Here is a 22,219-nt window from a genome sequence, read left to right on the forward strand (position 1 = left end):
GTATTACGAATAAATTAATAAAGTCAAGCAATCGGTTCTCAAGATATTGACCAGACACTATGGTCACGAGCGTGATCACCTCCAGTGGGAGTTGGTTGTTAACTTCCTCAATTATCACTCACCTCCAGTGGGAGTTGGCTGTTAACTTCCCCAATTATCACCTGTTGGCATTTTGAATCAACAATGGGGGATGCTAGATAGGTGTTAATTGTGGATGACAGTACATGTATTGATCTGGAATTCACTTTGACCTTGAAGTTAGAATAAAATGTTACGGAAAACTTAACCCCAGACATCAATTTTTGATATTACTGAATGTAGAGATGCAGTCACTGTAAGTGATGTCGTATTTAAGTACAGATAACAATAACTAATTCATCTTCATCAAAATTTCAACAATTATTCACGGTATGTTGAATTCGTAGAACTTTTATTTCTGTGAATATGCCAAAAGTTTTCACCGCAAGTCAACTTCCTGTGTTATTGGTCAGAATAAACCCAAAGCAGCAGAAATCAATCACAAAGATTTAACAACATTTACAGATAAATATATCAGTAAAATTGAGTGCTTATTACCACAAAATTTACAGTCAATTCATACTAATAAGTGTATAATGGAGACACACTAGAATTATATAATCTTTCTTACATTGTTCTACAAACAGAACGTCTAGAACCTTGTTTAGGTCACAGGTGTCAATCAAATATAACATATTACACAACATCTGCTATCAGTGATTCAGCGATAGTGGCCGACCATCGAAAAATCGTCGCTAGATTTCTACCGATGGTGACAATCGATAACCGAAATCTAACATCAATAGTTGGTAAACACCTATTGTGCAGGTTTTAATTGTTATTGTTTTTTTATTTCCAGAACAGATGATAACTCTAAAACTAAATAGTGTACAATGGCCGACAACGCAGAGATCTATCCGTATTCCGATGCAACGCGATCTGTTGTCTGGAAGTATTTTAAATTTATGAAGAAAAACGAAGGACCGCCTAGCAAACATAACAGATATGGAAACCATAAAAGTCGACAGTTTATTTGTAAAGGTCTACAATTTAAACAAAAACCACTGAGCTTCGCAACCGTAGCAAAGCTCAGTGGTTGTTTACTAATCTCAGCGAGATTCGTCAAGGCTGGATATTAGGACTGATGCCTCATCCGAGTTTCAGAAGAGGCGTCAGTCCAAATATCCAGCCTCGATGAATGTCGCTGAGATTACTTGTTTACATGGTAGACCTTTACAGATAAAACTTCCAACTCTTGTGGTTCAAAGTCAATAGGAGTCATCTACTCTCTAGGTAGAATAAGTATACCAAGTATGATGTCTGTCAAGGAAAGCGATCTAATGGTATTGAGCAGATCCCAGGTAAACAAAGCATTATTAAAGGTCATATGATACCCAAGATTTTGGATGCATCAAATATGATTTTGCTCTGTTTACATGAGATTATTTATTAAAATGGAAATCGGTCATTAATACATGAAATGTACACTAATAAGATGGACATATCATGTATTTATGAAAGATTTCAATCTTTGTGTAAATGTTTTTCTATTGAACTTTCAATTAAAGATTTGTGAATTGTGCAGATCCTGTGTTGCGACAGGCATTGGCACGATAAAGAACCCTCACTGCTACAACCATGAGCGTTAAGCATGGGTCTAAATTTGTGGTACTTCACCTACAGCTGCTGACGTCTCAATATGAGTGAAAAATTCTCGATGGGATGCAAAACAATCAATCAGTATAACAATTTTTGGGGGTACCCTACATCATTAAGTCATAAATATAAATAGATTGCAAAACGACTTCATTTCATTTATGAAACCCTACCTGCATGAAGACAACCTTTGAATTCACTCATACAAAAGTTTTTACAATTATCATAAATCGAATTCTAGATACCTGATAATTGACATCTTCCTTCTTGTACAGCAATGCACGAACTTCATCTGGATCCCCATGAAAACAGGCTTGCACCAACTGAGGCTGTTAATAATTAATAATAATAAAGTGTTTTAATGAGGCTGTTGAATAAAGTGTTTAAATAAAGTGTTTAACATGTGTATAACCAACGTTCATGATCTGAGCTAGTAAGGTCATGTATTTAATGTTACCACAATCTGGACAACTTCTTGTTAAAATTACCTCTTCTCTAGATGGCAACCTTCAAATAGGGAGGGGGGGGGGGGGCAGCTATGAGATAGTATACAGATGTTTCATCTATCATGGACTATGGTATTAACACTATAGGCAATGATAAAGCGTCAGACTTATAAACTAAGGGAAGAACAATGTTTGTGCAAACAAGGAAAGAGATCTTCAATAACATGAATAGCAATTACAACGATAGAAGAGAGATGCAGGAAAGGAGAGACAGAGGAGAGAGAAAAGGAGAATTGTACAAGGATAGGGCACTGCGGAGCTACCTGCAAGGGATGGGGGCAGACACAGGAAAAAGGGTGGGGGCAGACACAGAAGAAAGGGTGGGGGCAGACAATAATAATCAAAACCATCTAAAGTTTTCATCAAGCAATGTGGATGTAATGACTACAAAAATGGTGGACATTAAGCATTACATGGGGGAGCACAAGCCTGATATTATCACATTTGTGTATATGTTAAAGGGACTGGTTCACGATTTTTGATCAAAATATTTTTCATGTTTTTCTCGGTATGTTAAACATTAAAAATATAACTCATTTAATGTTGACAGCCAAATTTTTGACCTTCTGAATGCAAGAATGAAAGCATTTAGCCTTGAATCTGTGTTATGTAAACAAAGACTCGAGTCTTTTTATGTATACAAACAAGTGAAATATTGATTTTGTAATGTAAAGCATCTTAATTTTGCATAGTCACAAATTTTAACATTCAGATGACACATTTTACCCCAAAAATACTTGAAACGTGAAAGATATAATAAACTTTGATCGATATCAATTTCTGTAAATTCTAAAAATTTCGTAAACGATAACATACCGTAATCTTTGTTTACAAAACAAATAAACTCTCTAAAATGAGCTTCTGTGATAATGTATAAGCTTAATTTTTACGTGAAATCTTTTAAACACATTAGACAGTAGATTTTGATCATTAAAAGTGAAAAAGAAAATTTTGGGGAAAATCGTGAATCAGTCCCTTTAAAGCACATACAGAGATTAAGGATTTAGATATGGGTGATGTCACTCTGGATTTTAAGGAATCGGTGTATGGGTGAAGGTAGAGAAACAAATCGGGTAATCATAAGATGTGTTTATTGGAGCCCCTCATGCACAAGTGACAATAATAGGAACCTACGATCATTACTGCGTGGAATATCAGACAAAAATTTTCATGAGCTGATCATTGTCCACAATTTTAATTATCCCAACATTGACTGGGAGGATTGTGTGTTGACAAATGGAGATAATTCTGATAGTTTGAGAGACTGCTATCTGATGATACAACAGGGCTCGAAATTAACATATGCCAGTCAGTCCGTGACTGGTTAAAAGTCTGGCGGACTGACTGACATTTGTTTTAGTAAGTCCGATGGGACTGGTCAATTTCCTAAAACGTCAATTTGAAAAACATACAAGTTCATGGAATCTTCAACACACATTTGGCTTTCCTCTGTAGATACCAGTCGAATCCGATTAGTAAATATAAATCTAACATTCAATTAGTGTGTTACAATATTGTCTGAGGCATATGAAGTTTAATTCCATTATTCTATTTTAGTAATTATTTCTGGAAAACTCTGTTGGACTGGTTAATTTTTCTGTGGACTGGTTGAAATTATACTCTATCAGTCCGGCTGGACTGGTGACATAAAAAGTTAGTTTCAAGCCCTGTACAACACATAGACGGACCAACTAGATAACGGAAGTGGAGGTGGGTGGGTGGGTGGTGTGGGAGGTGGAACCAAAGACCATCTGTGTTTGACTTGGCATTATCAGTGGAAGAGAATATAGTCAGTGATTTGCAGTACATGTACTTAGCACCACATTGACTGGGAGAATTGTGCTTCGACAGATGGAGATAATTCTTATAGTTTGAGAGACTGAGGAAACAGTGACCACTGTACACTAGTTTTCAAGTACAAGTGTACAGGGATCGAAATTAACTTTTTTCACCACTAGCAAATTTTAGCTAGTGGATTATTTTCCAACTAGCAAAATTGAGCTTTTACTAGCATTTTTCAATTGATTACTGTTTTACATGAATTTAAGAAAACAAGCATGTCTCTTTATCAAAATTTTGGGAAAATCTTTTAAAATCTCCTTTAAAGTACAATTTTTCATTTAAAAAAATTCTAGTTGAAAAGAAAACCCCGCGAACTCGAAGTGTTTGACTATAGAGTACAGAAGGACACCGCGTAAACGGTGACACATTGTCATGTGTTGTTTCATGTAGACATGGACGATATCAATATGCTTGCTATTTAAAATCAGACGTCTCTGAGACGCCCGAAGTGTGTATGAAGTAGGCCATCTTCGACATCACTGACTGAGATGACCTTGGCCTTAGTTATTTATTCGATCCACGTTTACTTTTTCAATACTTGTATATTCATTCTGTAAAGCGTTTCTATGCACAAGAGAAAATTATTGTAAACTTCAAAGTACAGCCAATAAACCGACGAAATCCGGGAAAAAGATCGGGTTTTTTTTCACTCGCAAAAAGTTGCGATCACTTGTGATTTTTTACTCGCAAATTCAATTTTTAACTCGCATTTAGCGAATATTTCCCCTTAATTTCGTTGCCTGGTGTAAAGTTGAGACTGCAACCACCAAAACAAAGAAAACAATGACTATAATGGAATGAGGGACCTTCTTTCAAGCGTGGAATGGAACTCTGACAAAAACATGCACGAGGCATGCCGGCATGGGACAAATTTCATGAAAGAAACTATCACAAAGCATTTAATTTCATGAAAGAAACTATCACAAAGCATTTAAAGAAACTAAAATTTAAAAGTCATCGGACCCAGATGTATTTCGTCTGAGAGTGTTGAAAGAGCTGGCACCTTGCATCGCTAAAACCCTCAACATCATCCATAAAAAGTTTGGACTCCAGACATCTATTGACACAGTGGAAGCAGGGCCAGGTTACACCCATTTTCAAGAAAGGGGAGATAAGTAAACCAGGCAACTATAGGTCCATTAGTTTGAGGTTGGTTCTTTGTAAGGTTATGGAGGGCATAGTGAGAGAAGCAGTGAGGCTTTTATTAAGGTTCTGCACAAAAGACTATCAAGCAAGATTGAAAGCTATGGCATCAGAGGCAACATCAGTGCATGGATTGCCAACTTCCGGGAAGGTCGATCGCAATGGATACCCATCAATGGCAGCAAGTCTAAGTGGTCTGATGTGACAAATGGGATTCCTCAAGGCAGCCTTTTTGGACCCTTACTCTATGTCATTTTCATAAATGACCTCCCAATCATATGAAGATGAATGACAGGGCAAGAATTACAGGAGGACATTGAGAGGCAACTTGAGCGGAAGTCTCTTTGAATTTCCTGTTTTGAAAACATACCATTGTTACAAGGGGATTATTATATATGAATTTTATTCATTTAATTTTCTTTTAATAAGATAGGTACACATAAAGAGGGGGGGGGTTAAAAAGAGAAATATTCTGGATCCGTGTATGTATGTGTTGAATTTATTTATTTATCAAAATTATCATGAAAGGTGTTTTATACCCACAGGCACAGTACAGTTTTACAAACTTGAAATGTTTGCAAAAAGATGTGAAGGACATTTTGGGCATATTCATCACACAATTAATGACTTGGAAAGATTGAGAGTAGAAATAAGGAAAGTAAAGGCAATCACCATACAATTCAGAACAAGTTGTCAAAGGTTAAGCTAGTCAGTGAAGGCAGCAGAAATATAATACAGTATATCAATGTTTCAAACGGCGAAAGCATCGTATTAATCATGATCTATTTGTAGAATAATTTTCCAATAACTGAATCCTCGCGTCTTGGAAGATAGATCCGCAAAGTAAAGTTGTAAGAGGTAGGTAAAACAGCGACACCAATTGTTGTCGCTGAATTCCCACTTTTCAATATGGAGTCCGCTCTGACTCTCCCCCACACGTCACAATATAAAAGTGGGGCTATGTGTCAGAGGAATCTCGGATTAGTACATGCTGGGTAATTTAGAATGATCTAAATCTAGCAAGAACCTAATACAGTTCAATTGTAAGTTCATGATTTTATTTTAATATAAAACCCTGGAAGAGAGCTAAAATGGGCTGTTTCTGCTGCTTAAGGTTAATCAGGTTGGGAACACTTCCCCTAAAGCAAGATCTTCTCGCGAAAACACAATTATATATCCCGTACAACCGAGAAAAACACCCGTGGAATACATCTCTTCATGTTTCATGTGAAAAAAGAAAACGTGCTAAAATGTATGATACTTCTGCAAATATATTAATGAAAACAAAAAACATGATGTCCATTGGATTTCAGACTGCTTCCCCCTCATGCAGCAACTTTGAAATGCAATTTCTTGACTGTGTTGTCAATTTTATAGAGACAATTCGCGTCATGTTGAGTGTGTGTCACACTTATTCAGCATTGCACGGAATTTGCCATTATTTTCAATAAAGACACCAAAACACCTGTTTATGGTAATGTTTACTTTCTCGCTAATGAGGGATAATCGCGTTTTAGCGAGAAGATATCGCTATAGGGGAAATGCTCCCAACCTGTTAATCTCATTCACGTACAGTACTGTTTATTTGGTAAATGGATGTTGTTTACATTGGATTTTATCAAAGCATGAACATTACGAAATATATATGTAGCTGTGCTCGCTATAATGGTAGGACCGTCAGGATATATTGTGACTTCATGTCGCCGTTTGCAAGATCGAGTTCAGTGTATGGGAACATTTGATGGATTAGCGGGCTATTTCCGTTCCTGCACAAACAACTCGTACTTGCCAGAAGAGAACGCATTCATATAGTTCTGAGATGTTTTTGGTTTACCTCATCCTCAAGAGACTGCAACACCAACGTTCCTAACTTCATTGGAGATACTGGTTTTTTGTGAGCAAACAGCATATCCCTTTTTTGCAAACTTCTTAAAACTACAGGAAACGGGTTTTCATCCCATGGCCGCCATGTTTTTGTTGTTTTGGTATGTGATTGGTTCAATTTGTCACATGACAAAACAGAACTGGGATTATCGATCCCGATCAATTTAAAATTTAGGTTTAAATCCGGCTGCGTTTCTGAGTTTCAATTTCTTTTAAAATATATTTCTCTGATATATCTTTTCTCTAACTGACATGGTTTTTGAAGATTTTATCTTTCGATTAAAAAAACTATTTGCAAATAATGTTTTAAATTTTCTTAAATATTTTTTAATTAAAAAAATTAGGACGTCTCTCTTCAGGAGTCGTTTGGGCATGTTTTCTTAGATATTCATATTATGCATCAAATCACAGCGAAATTTGGACTCTATGGTATCTTATTTGAAAATAGAGTACCCTTTTTATCATTCCGGTATGAATAACAAAAAAAAATCATATAAAATACTTGAGATCGAGTTTGCATCACTTTTTTTATGGTGACATCATACTTCATAGGAGCCATTTAATAAATATTTATTGTAATGACCTACCTCAATCTCATAACTCTTATAAGAAATACAAAATAGAGAGTTGGGCAAACACTGATCCCTGGATATACCAGAGGTGGGATCATGTGTCTAGGGGGAGTAAACATCCCGTCACAACCACCGTGAGTCCTATATCCCAGCCGATATAACGACCATATAATTGGCTGACTTAAACGAGACTGTTGAAACCTCTGTAAAGTCAATTTGTTTGTCAGTAGCCTGCCTCGATTTAGAAACCGATCATACGCAGAACAAGCTCTAGCGTATCGAATCAGTTGAGAGATATAAACTTCATATGCAGGTATTAATGAACTATTGCTTCATAAATGTGGGATGTTGACGATATAGATGCTGAAATCCACCCGTTTGTCATACAATTGAGTCTTTAGTTTGCCATTAATATTATTTTTATTTTAATAGAATATCTTAATACTAAGCAGATGTGGAAGATAACTTTTAAAAAACCGCATATAGTACAATTTATTGATAACACAAAATCTATATATGCAAACGCTGGGTTAATATGCAAAGTATCACAATCACTAATGAGAATTACAATCAAGATCTTATTCAAATAAACTAGTGCCCCCCCCCCCCCCCCATGAGCACCAATGCCTGCCTGACAACACCTTCCATAAGATGTTATCCCACTCTAACTGTAATGTTTGGACCAGTTGTTACACAGTCTGAAGCTGCACCTATCCAGTTGTTACAGAGTCTGGGGCTGCACCTATCCAGTTGTTACAGAGTCTGAAGCTGCACCTAGATCCAGTTGTTACAGAGTCTGATGCTGCACCTATCCAGTTGTTACAGAGTCTGGGGCTGCACCTATCTAGTTCATCCCAAGCAGCATTTCGCAAATGGTCGTTATGCATGATATTGTTTGCCAATACAACCTATCATTGGGTCAAATGCTGTATGACGTGTTTCATACCGACTGTTACATGTTGGCCGTTCATGGTACAATGATTTTGACTACGGATTATTCCGTTTACCTGATGAAGACATAGGGATCATGGTGGGTGTGACCGGTCGACAGGGGATGCTTACTCCCCCTAGACACCTGATCCCACCTCTGGTGTGTCCAGGGGTCCGTGTTTGCCCAAATCTCTATTTTGTATTGCTTATAGGATTTATGAGATCGATTGGTTGCTGTTCGTTATCTTCGCATTGCATGTTCGAAAGAGGTTCAAATCCAATCCAATTAAAATTAGCCGTTTTGAATCCGCTACCACTTGAGGTCTAGATAGTTTCTCTGGGAAGTTGTAGAGGATATAATACAGATTATTCTAATTAGATTGGTTCAAATCAGGTGAATTGGATGACCGGGGAAGAACCTAGATGTTGTGTCTTTGTAGAACAGCGCGTGTTAGACGAGCAGTATATTATGTTGGAATACTGCCCCGGAATGTTGCATTATTGGAACCACGTGTGGCTGTAAGAGTTCATCAATATACCGTTGAACCATCAAAGTACCTTGTATGCGAACCAACGCTGTCCTATCTGTTTAGGATATTGCTGCTCACATAGTAACACTACCCAAACCGGTCCGTCAGCCTCTTGGATGCAATAAATGGAATTTTCCGCAAAACGTTAATTTTGCATGGCGCCTATACACTCCGAGTCTTCCATCAGACCTCTGCAATAAAATTCGACGTTCATCGCTGAACTAAACTGTCTGCCAGCGTTCCTGCGGTCATACTCTATGAGTCTGCAACTATGGACCTCTCTACGAATTTCAGAATCTTTGACCCTGTCCACGTGTTCCTGTAATTTAACTTGCTTGCAGTGAAAATGTCATTATTTCTTATCTGAAGTTTTACAATCAGAATTTTTTTTATACCGAAGGCATGCCTTGCAAAAACAAATGTCATCAATACAAAGAGGGACGTCTAAGTGCAGTTTCTACCTTCTGTATAAGCTTTTGAGATGACCACTTGTGAGATACTAATATACACACTTCAGGTGCCTGTGCCTCTGTCGACATCTTGAGGGTTTTTCAAGATTTTTGTAAAACGACAAAATTGCTCAAATGAAATAAAATTCTACTTCAGTTGTCAAAATATACATAAATAAATCAAAATTAATTAAGCAGATGTCAAGTCTTTCTGTGACTCAAGAAGCTTTAATTGAAATGTGTTGAAACGCGGGTTTTGTTCGCTTGCAAGTACCTGGTACATTAATTTGTGTTGTACAATGGGGAATAAAAACTACGATAAGTTGCTTGCCCTACATTTTCCTGATTTCTTAGGTTTTTTTATTAACAGTGAAAATATGGATTTTCATGTGGGATAAAACTGCTAATTGTGAGACATTGACCGATTATGTCATACAAGTATTTATTTATATGTGTAAAAAAAAACCGATCATATCTCATTCCGGGCCCTTGACCGATGGTCGTTGTGGAGACATGTGGCCACGGAGCGCCAACCAGGTCTGTCTTCTGCCAATCTGATCAGGGTGGGGGCTGTCCATTCGAGTCCGCACTTGGTCTCAAACGCTAGGACTATTCTGGTCGTCTCAGCTGTCATGGTCGGAGCCGTAGAGAAGGATGAACACGACGAGGGCTTTGTACAGTGTAATTTTTGGTGGGGAGAGGATGCCTTTATTTCTCCAGATCTTGTCTAGTTGTGCCATGCTGGACGTTGCGATATCAAGCCTAGTCTTGATTTCGGCGCGGTAGAGAGGCCCTCCTGTATAAATGTGGCGACACGGTCTTTGAAGGCGTGTTTACCACCTCGAGCTGCTGACCGCTCATGATGATCTGTGCAGAGGTGATGTTTGCGCTGTTGACCATGACCTTAAATTCTCTTTCCACTACTGACCTCCATGCTATAAGCCCCTGATCTGCTTACCTGTCTGTTGGTGAGATCTTGCAGTTCACTGTTGCTGCCTCCATTAGGTCGATGTGGTCGGCGAAACGTAGGTTGTTGAACATTCGCCCACCAATGGAGATTGTGAACTCAAAGTCATGTAGTGTCTTTCTCGTTATGTTTTCCATGCAGGAAGACATTGAACGGGAGCAATCCCTCCTACATGCCGAAAGCCTCACAAATCATATCAAAGTCCTTTGTGCCACACTCTATCGAAGGCGTTTTAGAAGACTATGGTGGTATAATGTTGTAGGTGTTTTTCCCTCACGTGCGATGCATCATTTAAATGACGTAATGAGGTATTTAGAGAGGAATAATGTACGGAACTTTCTATCCTTTAATTAAAGAAAAATATTTTGTAAAGCATTTTAGAACAACAATTACCGTGGCTTAGGAAGGATTTCCGGAGTCGGACTCAGGAAGTTGAACATTTTAAAACTAGAATATACGTAATTGTAGGACAAGCGTTGTTTATAGCGACGACACATAATTTTCGGCATCACATTTTAAAGACCATACCCTTAAATAAGAGACCATAAGGACTCAATATTGGGTATCTCCTAACTATATCAAATAAATCATTAATATTAAAGCAAAGTTGCTCGTTTTGACTGATATTATCAAAAACTATACATCATTGGTTACATAATGAGAGATTTAGAGGGGAATAATTTACGAAATTTTTAGGTTTTCTATTTCTTCAATCGCAGGGGCTTTTGTAAGCAAGAATATGAGTAAACTTGATCTATAGATGTTCCCCGAACTGCTATCTATTTAACCTATTACTTATTTGTGTGATCAATAACTGCTGGATTTCTTCCCCTTACATAAGACCTTTATTCAAACGTCATTCGTACAAGTACACAGTTGTGTGATATATGATCATTAACTTTTGAAATGAAGTTTTATCACTTATAAGCTTCTTGATGACATTGACAAAATGATTTCAAGTGACCTTTAAGTGGTCCCCCATCCCCCCATTTATAAGGTAACGTTCTGAGTGTCCTTGACCTTTCCAAAATGATCTCGAGAGACCTTGGTCCAAAAGTCCTTTTCTCAAGAAACAGTTGATCATTTTCTGATGAAAGGATTAGGAGACACGAAAGCAATTAAATATGCTCCCCCGATTTTTTTGATTTTTTTTTTTTTTTTGGATTTAAAACATGGTATTCCTTTCTCCTCTCGATGTCAGTTTTATAGAATACTCTATCGTTAAAATGTTAATGTCCTACGGACCCAAGACCTGTCCCGAGACACAGTTAGATTATTCTATCTAGATGTCAGTAGGAGTAAGGAGGACCAAAACGCAAGGATTTAAAAGAAATGTCTTCTTTTTTTTTTTTTAAAGTGCTCTTGACAGCGAAACACCAGACCTGTACAGGTTATAACACTTTTACCGTACTCATACTCAAACGCAGCCATGTTTGTGTTGAGTACAACTCTGAAAAAGCTCGGAAGCTTACTCGAAAAATCTTGAGCATGTATTCCATTTGAGTATATATGAAAATATGTTATAAAAGTTTTATAACCTTATTAAGTATGAGTACGATTTAGAGCACGGAGTTTTGAGTATAAAAAAAATACTTAAATTTTTTTATGACCTCCAGGCCAGATGATTGTCATTTAAAATCAAAAGTGAAACTTGTATCTGCACTGTTAAAGGGACTGGTTCACGATTTTTCATTTTTTTATGTTAAACATTAAAAATATAACTCATTTAATGTTGATAGCCAAAATTTTGACCTTCTGAATGCAAGAATAAAAGAAATATTTTAGCCTTAAATCTGTGTTATTTAAACAAAGACTCGAGAATTTTTATATATATACAAAACCAGTGAAAAATTAAACTTGTAATAAAAAGCATCTCAATTTTGCACAGTCACAAATTTGAACTTTTAGATGACACAGTCTACCCAAAGAATGCTTGAAATGTGAAAGATATGATAAACTTAGATCGATATCCATTTCTTTTGAAAATTTCCTAAACAATAACATACTGCAATCTTTGTTGACAAAACAAATAATAAACTCCCTAAAATGAGCTTCTGTGATAATGTATGACCTTAATTTTTATGCAAAATCTTTCAAACATATTAGGCAGTTGGTTTTGATCATTTTAAAAAAGTGAAAAACAAAATTTGGGGGGAAATCATGAATCAGTCCCTTTAAGATGTTTCTGAGCTGATAATGTCCCCACAAGTGAAAAATTCTGGAACATGACATATAACAACATACAAACTGTCCCCACAGAGCATAGAGGACACCATCATCATGTCAAGCATCCATCGAATTCATCCCATTTTTATAAAGCTTTTGTTGGCAAAGGAATACTCTTAACATATACAACTTTTCATAACAAGCCAAAAGCAAAATTCGAATTTGTGTACTTAATAAACAAGAGATGTTTGTAAAACACATATGCCCCCCCCATGGTGCAAAATTGAAAAGGGTTATACACACACACATCATTTAATTGAGAGTAGTATCATCAATTCAAAATATTGAGCAGACAATATCTTCCTATGTCAAGAGTGGATTGACCATGTGACCTAAAAATCAATAGGGGTCATCAACTCCTGAAGATGTACCAGTGTACCAAGTTTGATGTCTGTCAAGCAAAGGGTTCTCAAGATATTGAACGGACAGTATATTCCCATGTCCAATTTGACCCTTGACTTTTGACCATGTGACCTTAAAATAATTAGTAGTCATCTTCTCCTGAAGATGTACCAGTGTACCAAGTTTGATGTCTGTCAAGCAAAGGGTTCTCAAGATATTGAGCGGACAGTATATTCCTATGTACAGTTTAACCCTTGACCTTTGACCACGCGACCTCAAAATCAATAGTTGTCATCTTCTCCTGAAGATGTACCAGTGTACCAAGTTTAAAGTCTGTCAAGCAAAGGGTTCTCAAGATATGGAGCTGACAGTATATTCCAATGTCCAGTTTGACCCTTGACCTTTGGATCTGAAAATCAATAGGGGTCGTCTTCTCCTGAAGACGTACCAGTGTACCATGTTTGATGTCTGTCAAGCAAAGGGTTCTCAAGATATTGAACGGACAGTATATTCCTATGTCCAGTTTGACCCTTGACCATGTGACCTCAAAATCAATAGTGGTCGTCTTCTCCTGAAGTCGTACCAGTGTACCAAGTTTGATGTCTGTCAAGAAAAAGGTTCTCAAGATACTGAGCAGACAGTATATTCCCATGTGACCTCAAAATCATTAGGGGTCATCTTCTCTTAAAGATGTACCAGTGTATCAAGTTTGATGTCTGTCAAGCAAAGGGTTCTCGAGATATTTAACGGACAGTATATTCCTATGTCCAGTTTGACCTCAAAATCAATGGGGGTCATCTTCTTCTGAAGATGTACTGGCGTACCAAGTTTGATGTCTGTCAAGCAAAGGGTTCTCTAGACATTGAATGGTCAGTATATTCCTATGCCCAGTTTGACCCTTGACCATATGACCTCAAAATCAATAGGGGTCATCTACTCCTTAGGATGTACCAGTGTGCCAAGTTTGATGTCTCTCAAGCAAAGGGTTCTCAAGATATTGAGCGGACATTATATTCCTATGTCCAGAGTAGATTGACCCTTGACCTTTTGACCTGAAAAACAATAGGGATCCTCTTCTACTCATAACTAACCCACATATGAAATATCATTATCATCAAGTGAATGGTTCTCAAGATATTGAGCGGACAACACATGGTCTACAGACCGACCGACCGACACAAAATAATATGCCCCCTCTTTTTCAAAGGGGGGCATAATAAGACATGTTTGTAAACCCATGCATGCCCCTTTCCAACAAATCGAAATCTTTAAAAAAAACATGGTGAACATTTGACATGAAAAACAAAAAAAAAAAAGGGGGGGGGGGGTCATCTACTAGCGATAATCAATTCAATGAAATTACACCTTTGACCTGAAAATCAGTAGGGGTTATCCACTAATATGGATGACATACATCGATTGATGTCTGTCCATCAAAGATTTAGACAAACAGATATTGCTGTGTATTGTTATATAAATAACTTGAATTCACAGAATAACTTTTTATAATAGATGCAGCACTCCCAAAAGAATTCAATACAAGGTGACTAATATATAGGGAAGGACCAGTATGTCACGAAAAATTATTTCTTACATTATCTAGTGACCGATTTTTAACACCAGCCTTAATTTTTCATGTTTACATTTACTCAATGACAGTTTTAAAAGAATACATTATATATAGAATACTCATTATCCATAACCAATAACACTGCATGAATCCAAGTTTTTATTTAAAACACAAACTTGTTGGCAACTATATACAAACTGTTAAAAAAGATATATTTCATGTGGTAATGATGTTCAGCATGACAAGTAACTGCCCAACCTGGGACACGCCATTAAAAACATTTACTGAATTTATCGGTAAAAATCAAGAAACCAGTCCACATCTGTAAGCCTTTTGAATCGTGTTGAGATCACAAAAGATTGAAACTTATAAGAAATTATGATTTCCAGACTGAGAGAAGTTTTACATGTATTAAAACATGACAAGTCCATTTTTTCTCTTCAAACTGATGTAAAATAATTATCTTTTTTTTCAACCTATTAGTTCTTTTACTTTAAGATGACAATCATGCAGAAATTCAAAAATCTCAAATAATCTGAAATAAAACAATAATTTATAATCCTATGAAGTGACGTGGTTATTTTGTGGCGTGTTCCAAATAAGCGATCAGGTTCCCTCTTTCTTGTGCCTTCTTGATTCCTGCAAACACCATCTTTGTTCCTGGGATGTATTTCTTGGGATTCTCTAAATACTGGAAGATAGTATCTCTGCCCCATGTAATTCCTACAATATCAATTTATCATACATGTACATAGTACAAAAATAAGATTCAAAATTGCATCAAACACTTTGTCAATACTAACATGCACATGCAATCAAACATAATATTTCTCCATAAGAACAGTCTTTCATTTATAAGTAAAGTGTTTTCTTAAAAAAAATAAATCTGTATTGATAGACTAATACTAGATCTAATTAGTACTCTGGTACTACTGTACAGTCTCATCTAAAATGCCTCTTTCCCTGGTCATTAATATAGCTTTTCCCTTCTTCTCTTCATAGCAGCCACCCAAAGTTACAAACCAGCAGATCAAAAGTTAATGAATTTAACCACTCTACAATTCTGCAACATACCTTTGTTTTTGTTGGCATCTGTGTAGCTGAACCCGACTGCTTGTCCTGTCTTTCTGCCGAACAATCCGTTGAGATTGGGTCCTGTTTTATGCTTTCCACCAGCCTCTACAGTGTGGCATTGTGCGCACTTCTGGACGAAGATCTTCTTGCCTTTGTCAATATCTCCAGCAGGTACATCAGGCCTAAATATAGATTTGAAATCTTAATACATAATTGATAAAAACCTATTAGAACATCAAACAAAAGATAACTTTAATTAGTATCAACATAATCACTATCTGACACTCGAGGCTACCGATTTTTGGATTGGGCTATACAGATGTCAGAAGAAGTCCAAAGTCCAAACGTAAAGGTAAATAACTTTCAGAAAGTTATGCATGTCTAATATATGACCATTACACATGCTAGCATCTGATAGTTTTGTAAAAATATGAGCTCCATTGGTTCTACTGATAATGGATGTACACAAAGCATGTGCATCTAGCCTGAATTCCATTTGAAAGCTACATATTCATTTAAATATAAAACTTCTCCACCTCCAACATAATATTAAACATAAATCCCTACCGGGGATCAGCCCAAATCTGTAGTGTAAACAAGACTAAGAGCTATTTTAGCACTATATAAAGGGACCCTTTGACAAGTCAATAATCTTGACTGAGATTTGACTCAGGTACACATTTGTACTGATGCCTTCACAGAATCTCAGAGCAGTCCGTCATAATTCATGTCTGAAAATATACCTACAGCTTCAGCCAGTTCTAGCAATTAATGTGCACTTATGTGACACAGCCGTTCACTTCCAATAAGCGATTCAACTACTAAACTAACTCTATATAACTATTAAAGCATTGAATACCGTCTAGGAATGAAAACAATCTCTAAATTTTCCATTGAAATGAGGACTCCCATAAAAGTATTGCTTATCTCCTATAGCTTCCTATAACCCCCTTTTTTAAACTAGTGATATGTCCATTATACCTACTGAGATTCGATAAAAGCATCAGTTCAAATGTCCAGCCGAGCTGAATCTCAGCCAAGATTAGCAAGTCAAGTATATATACCCTTACTTACGCAAAACTTTTAAGAGAATTTCCGATAAAAATGATTTTGAAAATCAGTTACGCCATAAAGGCTGTAACAGGCTGGTTCCGATTGTCATGTTTCTATAATACTCCCTTTCTGGAATACTGATATCTACCCGGGCCCGTCCTTCTGGTGCCCTTGCAGATCTCTAGTGTTATTGAAGGGGGGGAACCGTAAAATAAATTAGATCTAGAACTGACGTATAATAACGACGTTTATATATATGATATAACAACAAATGGCCACTCTGTTTGTCCCATTAACTTTTGTTTTTCTTCAGCAGTGTACACGTGTTATTTTCAACAGCTGATCGGTTAACATTTATACACACTAGATGAAGAAAAATAACGGAATTTTAGGGGAAAACCTACGGTGAAGATGTTGAGTAGTCGTTTTATAAACATACAAGTCTTAGTTGGCATTGTGATGTTTGACAAGTTCAACCCCTGCTAGTGTCCTTGAAATAACCGACGTGCCGGTGGTCACAGTGTTGTAAATAATTGGTGATAAGACAAAAGTACAATCAAACTACCAAAAAAATCACAAGAATATCGAAGAGTCTTTATTGTTTTACCATTTGAATGCAAAATCTAACGTACATTAATTAAATTTAGTAAATATTACTCACATTTTGTACGATGTTCTTTCTACTTCGCAAGTGTACAAAGATGGTTTTGAAAGGGAGGCTACGCGATCTGTGACGTCACAGATCGGAAACGACTATGTACTATTCTAAATTCAAGGGTTGTCAGCTTTACCGTATCATATCAAGCGGCATATTGTACGCATTTAGTCGTGGTGATTTTCTATTTGTGTCAATTATTCATAAATATTATGGTAATAGAACACAAAAAATTGAAATTATTTCTTTAAAATTTACAAGACTTACAATACAATGATCTTGTACATCTCTTCATAACGGGTCTGTCCATTATTACGACCGCTATGCCCTCTAGTGGCTAAAACTGATGTAATACTAAGTTACATAAACAAGGTAAACGTCTTACGAAACTTCAGAATGATGAAAGTCAGGGGGACATTTTTTTATTTATTTATTTTTTTCAAAATTGTGATTTACTATCTGAACGATATAAAATTAATGTTTGAAAACCTATCCAGGGGCTCTGAATGAAGTAAAATATTGTCTTCCCGTACAATTTTTTATTTCTACATAGATCTACATGTATATCTATTACTATAGGCCTATTCAATAGAACCCAAATTTGTTTTATTTTGATAAAATCTTTAACTTAGTTTTAATTTCGTTAATGACCATGGTAAAAGTTATATACAAAACTATCATTCATCACATTTTTATTTACAACAAAATAAAAGTTTCAGATTTTTTCTTGAACAGATAGGGGATTATAGCCACAGGCACTTGTTTCTGTAAATAACTTACAACCTCTGTATACTAATAATATTATTAGTATACAGAGGTTGTAAGTTATTTACAGAAACAAGTGTCTGTGATTATAGCCTATGTGAAATACAGCTTGTATTATTCAATATATCATTATGTCAGATCAATGCAAGAAATCGGAATAACACATTTTATATAATGGCCCTTATAGCTGAACATTCCGTATATTTTAACTCAAGCAGCTTACCAATCAGGGGCGGATCCAGGTATTGCGGTTAGGGGGGGGGGGGGGGCACGAGTTTATGAGACAGGGGGACTTGGGATCTCAAGGCGGTCCCAGTGGTTCCAGGGCGAAGCCCTGGTGGGGGCCCAGGGGGCGAAGCCCCCGTAAGAACCTGGATTTTACAAATTTTATAGCGGGCCTGAAATATGTATCCTAAGTAGTCATTTTAATTATTTTTGTCATTTTTAAAAAGGTGAAATTAATAAAATGCAATTTTTAAAAAGAAATTTGGAAAAAATGTAAGTTCTCCCAATAAAAGTAATTCAATAAATCAAAAGATTTTGGATTTTGTCATTTATTTCTCCGAGAGTGGAATAATTATTGCTCCTTTTGCCGTTTACATTTTCCTAAACAAGAGACCACGATTTACCTTAATTTTGAAAATTTATAGTCCCCCCCCCCCCCCCTTTCAATCTAATGAAAATCAGACTTCTTAGATCCGCGCCGTATACTTTGCTATTGTATCGATGGTGAGCGTATCTTAGGATCTGATTTTAATTAGATTGCCCCCCCCCCTCCCCCTTAAATCCGCCACTGCCAATCTATAAAAAAGTAAGTTCGAATCCCTCGGGATTTTTTTTTATTTACAACCCGATAACATTCTTCGAAAACTTGGTCTAATTCTTTCCTCTTTTGGGGTGGTGTGGTGGGGTATACATGCAGATGTCATATAACTATCTCTCTGCCAGCGAGTTACCGTGGCATAGATGGAGAGCTTAATAGTGTCAGTATTGTTTGAAGCAGCAGGTGCAAGGCACCATCCACCTAATCCTTTTCCCAGTAGTGTCGTGTGAGTTTGTTAGAGAGGAAGTGTTAGGGTTTTCTGCATGAGTTCTTTGAATGATCGGAGTTCAAGAGATGATGACTGAATTTATGTCTTTTGCTCGGGGAAAGTCCTGTGTGAGTGGATCAAATTAAGAAAGTGAAAGCATGTGATTTTGGATTGCAAATTATATATATATAAAATGGTATATTGCTACATAAATATGGAAAGCTGTCTTGTTGACGATGAGGAAACTGATGTCATTCCGTTTGTCGTGAAGTTGAGCTGTAAAATGTGCTGTTAGAATATGTGTTCAATAAAATATCTAGGCATGAAGCAGATGTAGAAGACTCCGTGGTGTCTTTTATTTCGAGTTCACTGGGATCGACATACCTATATGTATGAGCGAAGATGAGTAATTATATATACATGTAGATAAAACGCCGTCGATACATCTGAATCTAGATGTCAAGTTGTAGGCCACAGCAAGATATTTTTCTTCTCATGTAGAAGCTTTTGAATAAATTCTGCCTGGTAATAAGATGAAAACAGGTAAGTTCATAAAGGAGCACAATTCATGCCCGTGGGAATTCCAATAGACTGATCACCATTACTATTATATGTATATATTGTCAATGAGGAACTCTAACATCTTTTTTTTTTAATATCAACTACAGACTATTTGTGCGTAGAATCAGAGCGGTGTTTAACAAAGCAAGTTTTTTGGACGACTGATCACAAGATATGAATATTTCTGTATTAAGTTTTTATTGAAGAAACACATGTCTATGATATCAGAAAGCCTTGTCTTTAATTCATTGTGATGAGTATATGATGTATGCGTATGTGAGGAACGGTCGTGCAAAGTGTCGAAAAGTCATACGTTTTGATGTTGATTTTGGAAAAAGTTTTGTGATTTCAAATTTACTAAAACTTCTTCAAATGAATACCTAATATATCAATCAGAACATCGCTCGGCCGTTAAATCGAAATGACGGAAAGGGCCGAGCGATGTTTCGATTGATAGTATATATAAGCATGTAGGCCTACGTGAATTTTAAGATATCTTTAAATCGAAATGACGGAAAAGGCCAATTTTAACGAGACTTTGAGTCGAAATGATATGAAGGTGGATATTTGCATGTTATTGCATCAACACCAGTATATAATTTAATTCTACGATAAATAAGACGAAACACTGATATATATTTACGATATTTTCGTCAGATACAAGTATCACTTTAAGAATTAGTATATGTAACATAAACGCTTTGTTTAAGAAGCAGACAATTTAAAAGTGAAAAAGAAGTGCCAGGAAATGCTTAGAATGCAGGATTTTGCACCATTTACTGCAGAGCTTCTGGGGGCTGCCTAGACCCCTGGCCTATTGGGAGTAACTTTAAATCAGCGTTTTATTATCATTTAAAATCAGAACTGAGTATGGCGATAACAATGACTAGAACGTGAGAAACAAGTAGTATATTAACAAAAAGCATTTTCATGTATAAACTGTCTCAAGATCCCCTAAGATGTTATGTGCACAAGCAAAAAGATGTAAATGGGGGCGGGGTGGTGATTGTGAAAAGTAGCTCAAAGATCAATTTGTGCTAGACACCCCCTTTCACAAATTCCTGGATCCGCCTATGCATATAGCATCCACTTTCCATATTAGATAATTTCTCTTTGGCAATTGTACAATGTACTATTTTGTCAGTGTTTGATGACTTCCACGAAAACTCTTTTTCTCTGTAAATAAGTATTTAATGAAAGCCGATTTGTATCGATGAAAAATAATTTATCTCGTTGATCTCGAAATTACGACTTCATTGTCTTGACATATCATACGAGTAAATTAAGGACATGAAAAGTGTGCTGGCGTGAAGCTTTGTAGCCCATAACCTTGTGTATTTTCATAAATATTTTAAATCAATTCTTGTGTTGAATTTCCCAGTCGTTAAAATAGGCGCACATTAATAATATAATTTCTTGCACAATTTTAGAACTTTTGGGATCAATTTAAGGATTGTATTAGGTCATTGAACATATTTTTAACTTCTTGATATTTTTTTCAAGTTTGGAATGAAGAACCTTTGGGAAAGGGGGACATACACTGTAAATTTCAGGATTCCTGCACCCCCATGCAGGGCCTTAAGTTTAGGGGGGGGGCTGCCAAAAAATTACCAATTTTCAAAAATCACCTTTTCTACAACTGCATATATCTGTAAGAAAAACTGAATGCACAGTGATGTAGAGCGGGAAGGCTTCTACCAAAATTGTAAATTTCAAGTTCTCCGGCATCTTCGCAAGCCAAGTACTATCAAGATTCATACGCGCATTGTTCACAGCTGTATTTTAAACATTTTATAATACTGACACACACACACACACACACACACACACACACACACACACACACATATAGACCTTTTAAAAGTATGTACAATCAGCAAACTGAAGTCTCTCTCTCTCTCTCTCTCTATCTTTTTTTTTTTACACCATGCATGCAATCTTATTTAAAACACCCATCTTCTTCTATCGTCGTTACACGTATCTGACGACGATAGAAATGGGGGGGGGGGGGGGGGGGGGGGAGTAATCATACCACCATACATGTGGATTATTGCCTTTCTTTCATGTACCAGCTCGGAGAGGTTTCACCGTGGCCAAATTTCACTTGGATACAACCATTCCTACGCAGGATTTAACGCATGCAGAAATTTACTTTATGGACAGTGTAGATGTCCATGAGGAGGGATGAGAAAGTGGCCCATATTTTTCTTTATATACAAATAATTTTTACGAAATATAGAGCCTATCAGCTTCGTTGATAAATTGAGAACTGATATTTTTAAATTTGCATTTTAATGAATCACTTTAGCAAAGTAATTGTAATCTAATAACTTCTGTAAATTACAGTAGGCTTAACTGTAATTTAATTAATTGAAAATTATGACAATGTAATCGTGATTTAATTAATAAATTTGGTATGTAGCTGACCCTATCCGTATTGCAGAT

General features: G+C 36.5%; 2 protein-coding genes across 10 annotated transcripts in view; both read right to left on the reverse strand.

Moving 5' to 3' along the window:
* The window catches only part of LOC125666714 (serine/threonine-protein phosphatase 6 regulatory ankyrin repeat subunit A-like), a 59,661-nt gene extending 52,482 nt beyond the window's left edge, over window positions 1-7,179 (reverse strand). For 8 of the 9 annotated variants that reach the window (XM_048899943.2, XM_048899941.2, XM_056151845.1 and 5 more), the window contains exons 1-2: window positions 7,000-7,135; window positions 1,920-2,003 (exon numbers count right to left, since the gene is read on the reverse strand). In XM_048899943.2, coding sequence (XP_048755900.1) covers window positions 1,920-2,003; window positions 7,000-7,074 — 159 coding nt within the window. In that variant the 5' untranslated portion in view covers window positions 7,075-7,135. Of the gene's footprint in view, window positions 1-1,919; window positions 2,004-6,999 lie in introns of all 9 variants that reach the window. The other variant, XM_056151843.1, reaches the window with a different exon arrangement.
* A 7,602-nt stretch (window positions 7,180-14,781) lies between these two features.
* On the reverse strand, window positions 14,782-17,529 carry LOC125666718 (cytochrome c). The gene is made up of 3 exons (XM_048899949.2): window positions 17,424-17,529; window positions 15,710-15,891; window positions 14,782-15,358 (listed from the first exon to the last, which is right to left on the reverse strand). Coding segments are annotated over exons 1-3 (330 nt in total). The 5' UTR covers window positions 17,426-17,529; the 3' UTR covers window positions 14,782-15,212.
* Window positions 17,530-22,219: the final 4,690 nt, after the last annotated feature.

Source organism: Ostrea edulis, chromosome 10 (genome assembly GCF_947568905.1).
Source record: "Ostrea edulis chromosome 10, xbOstEdul1.1, whole genome shotgun sequence".
Taxonomy (NCBI): domain Eukaryota; kingdom Metazoa; phylum Mollusca; class Bivalvia; order Ostreida; family Ostreidae; genus Ostrea; species Ostrea edulis.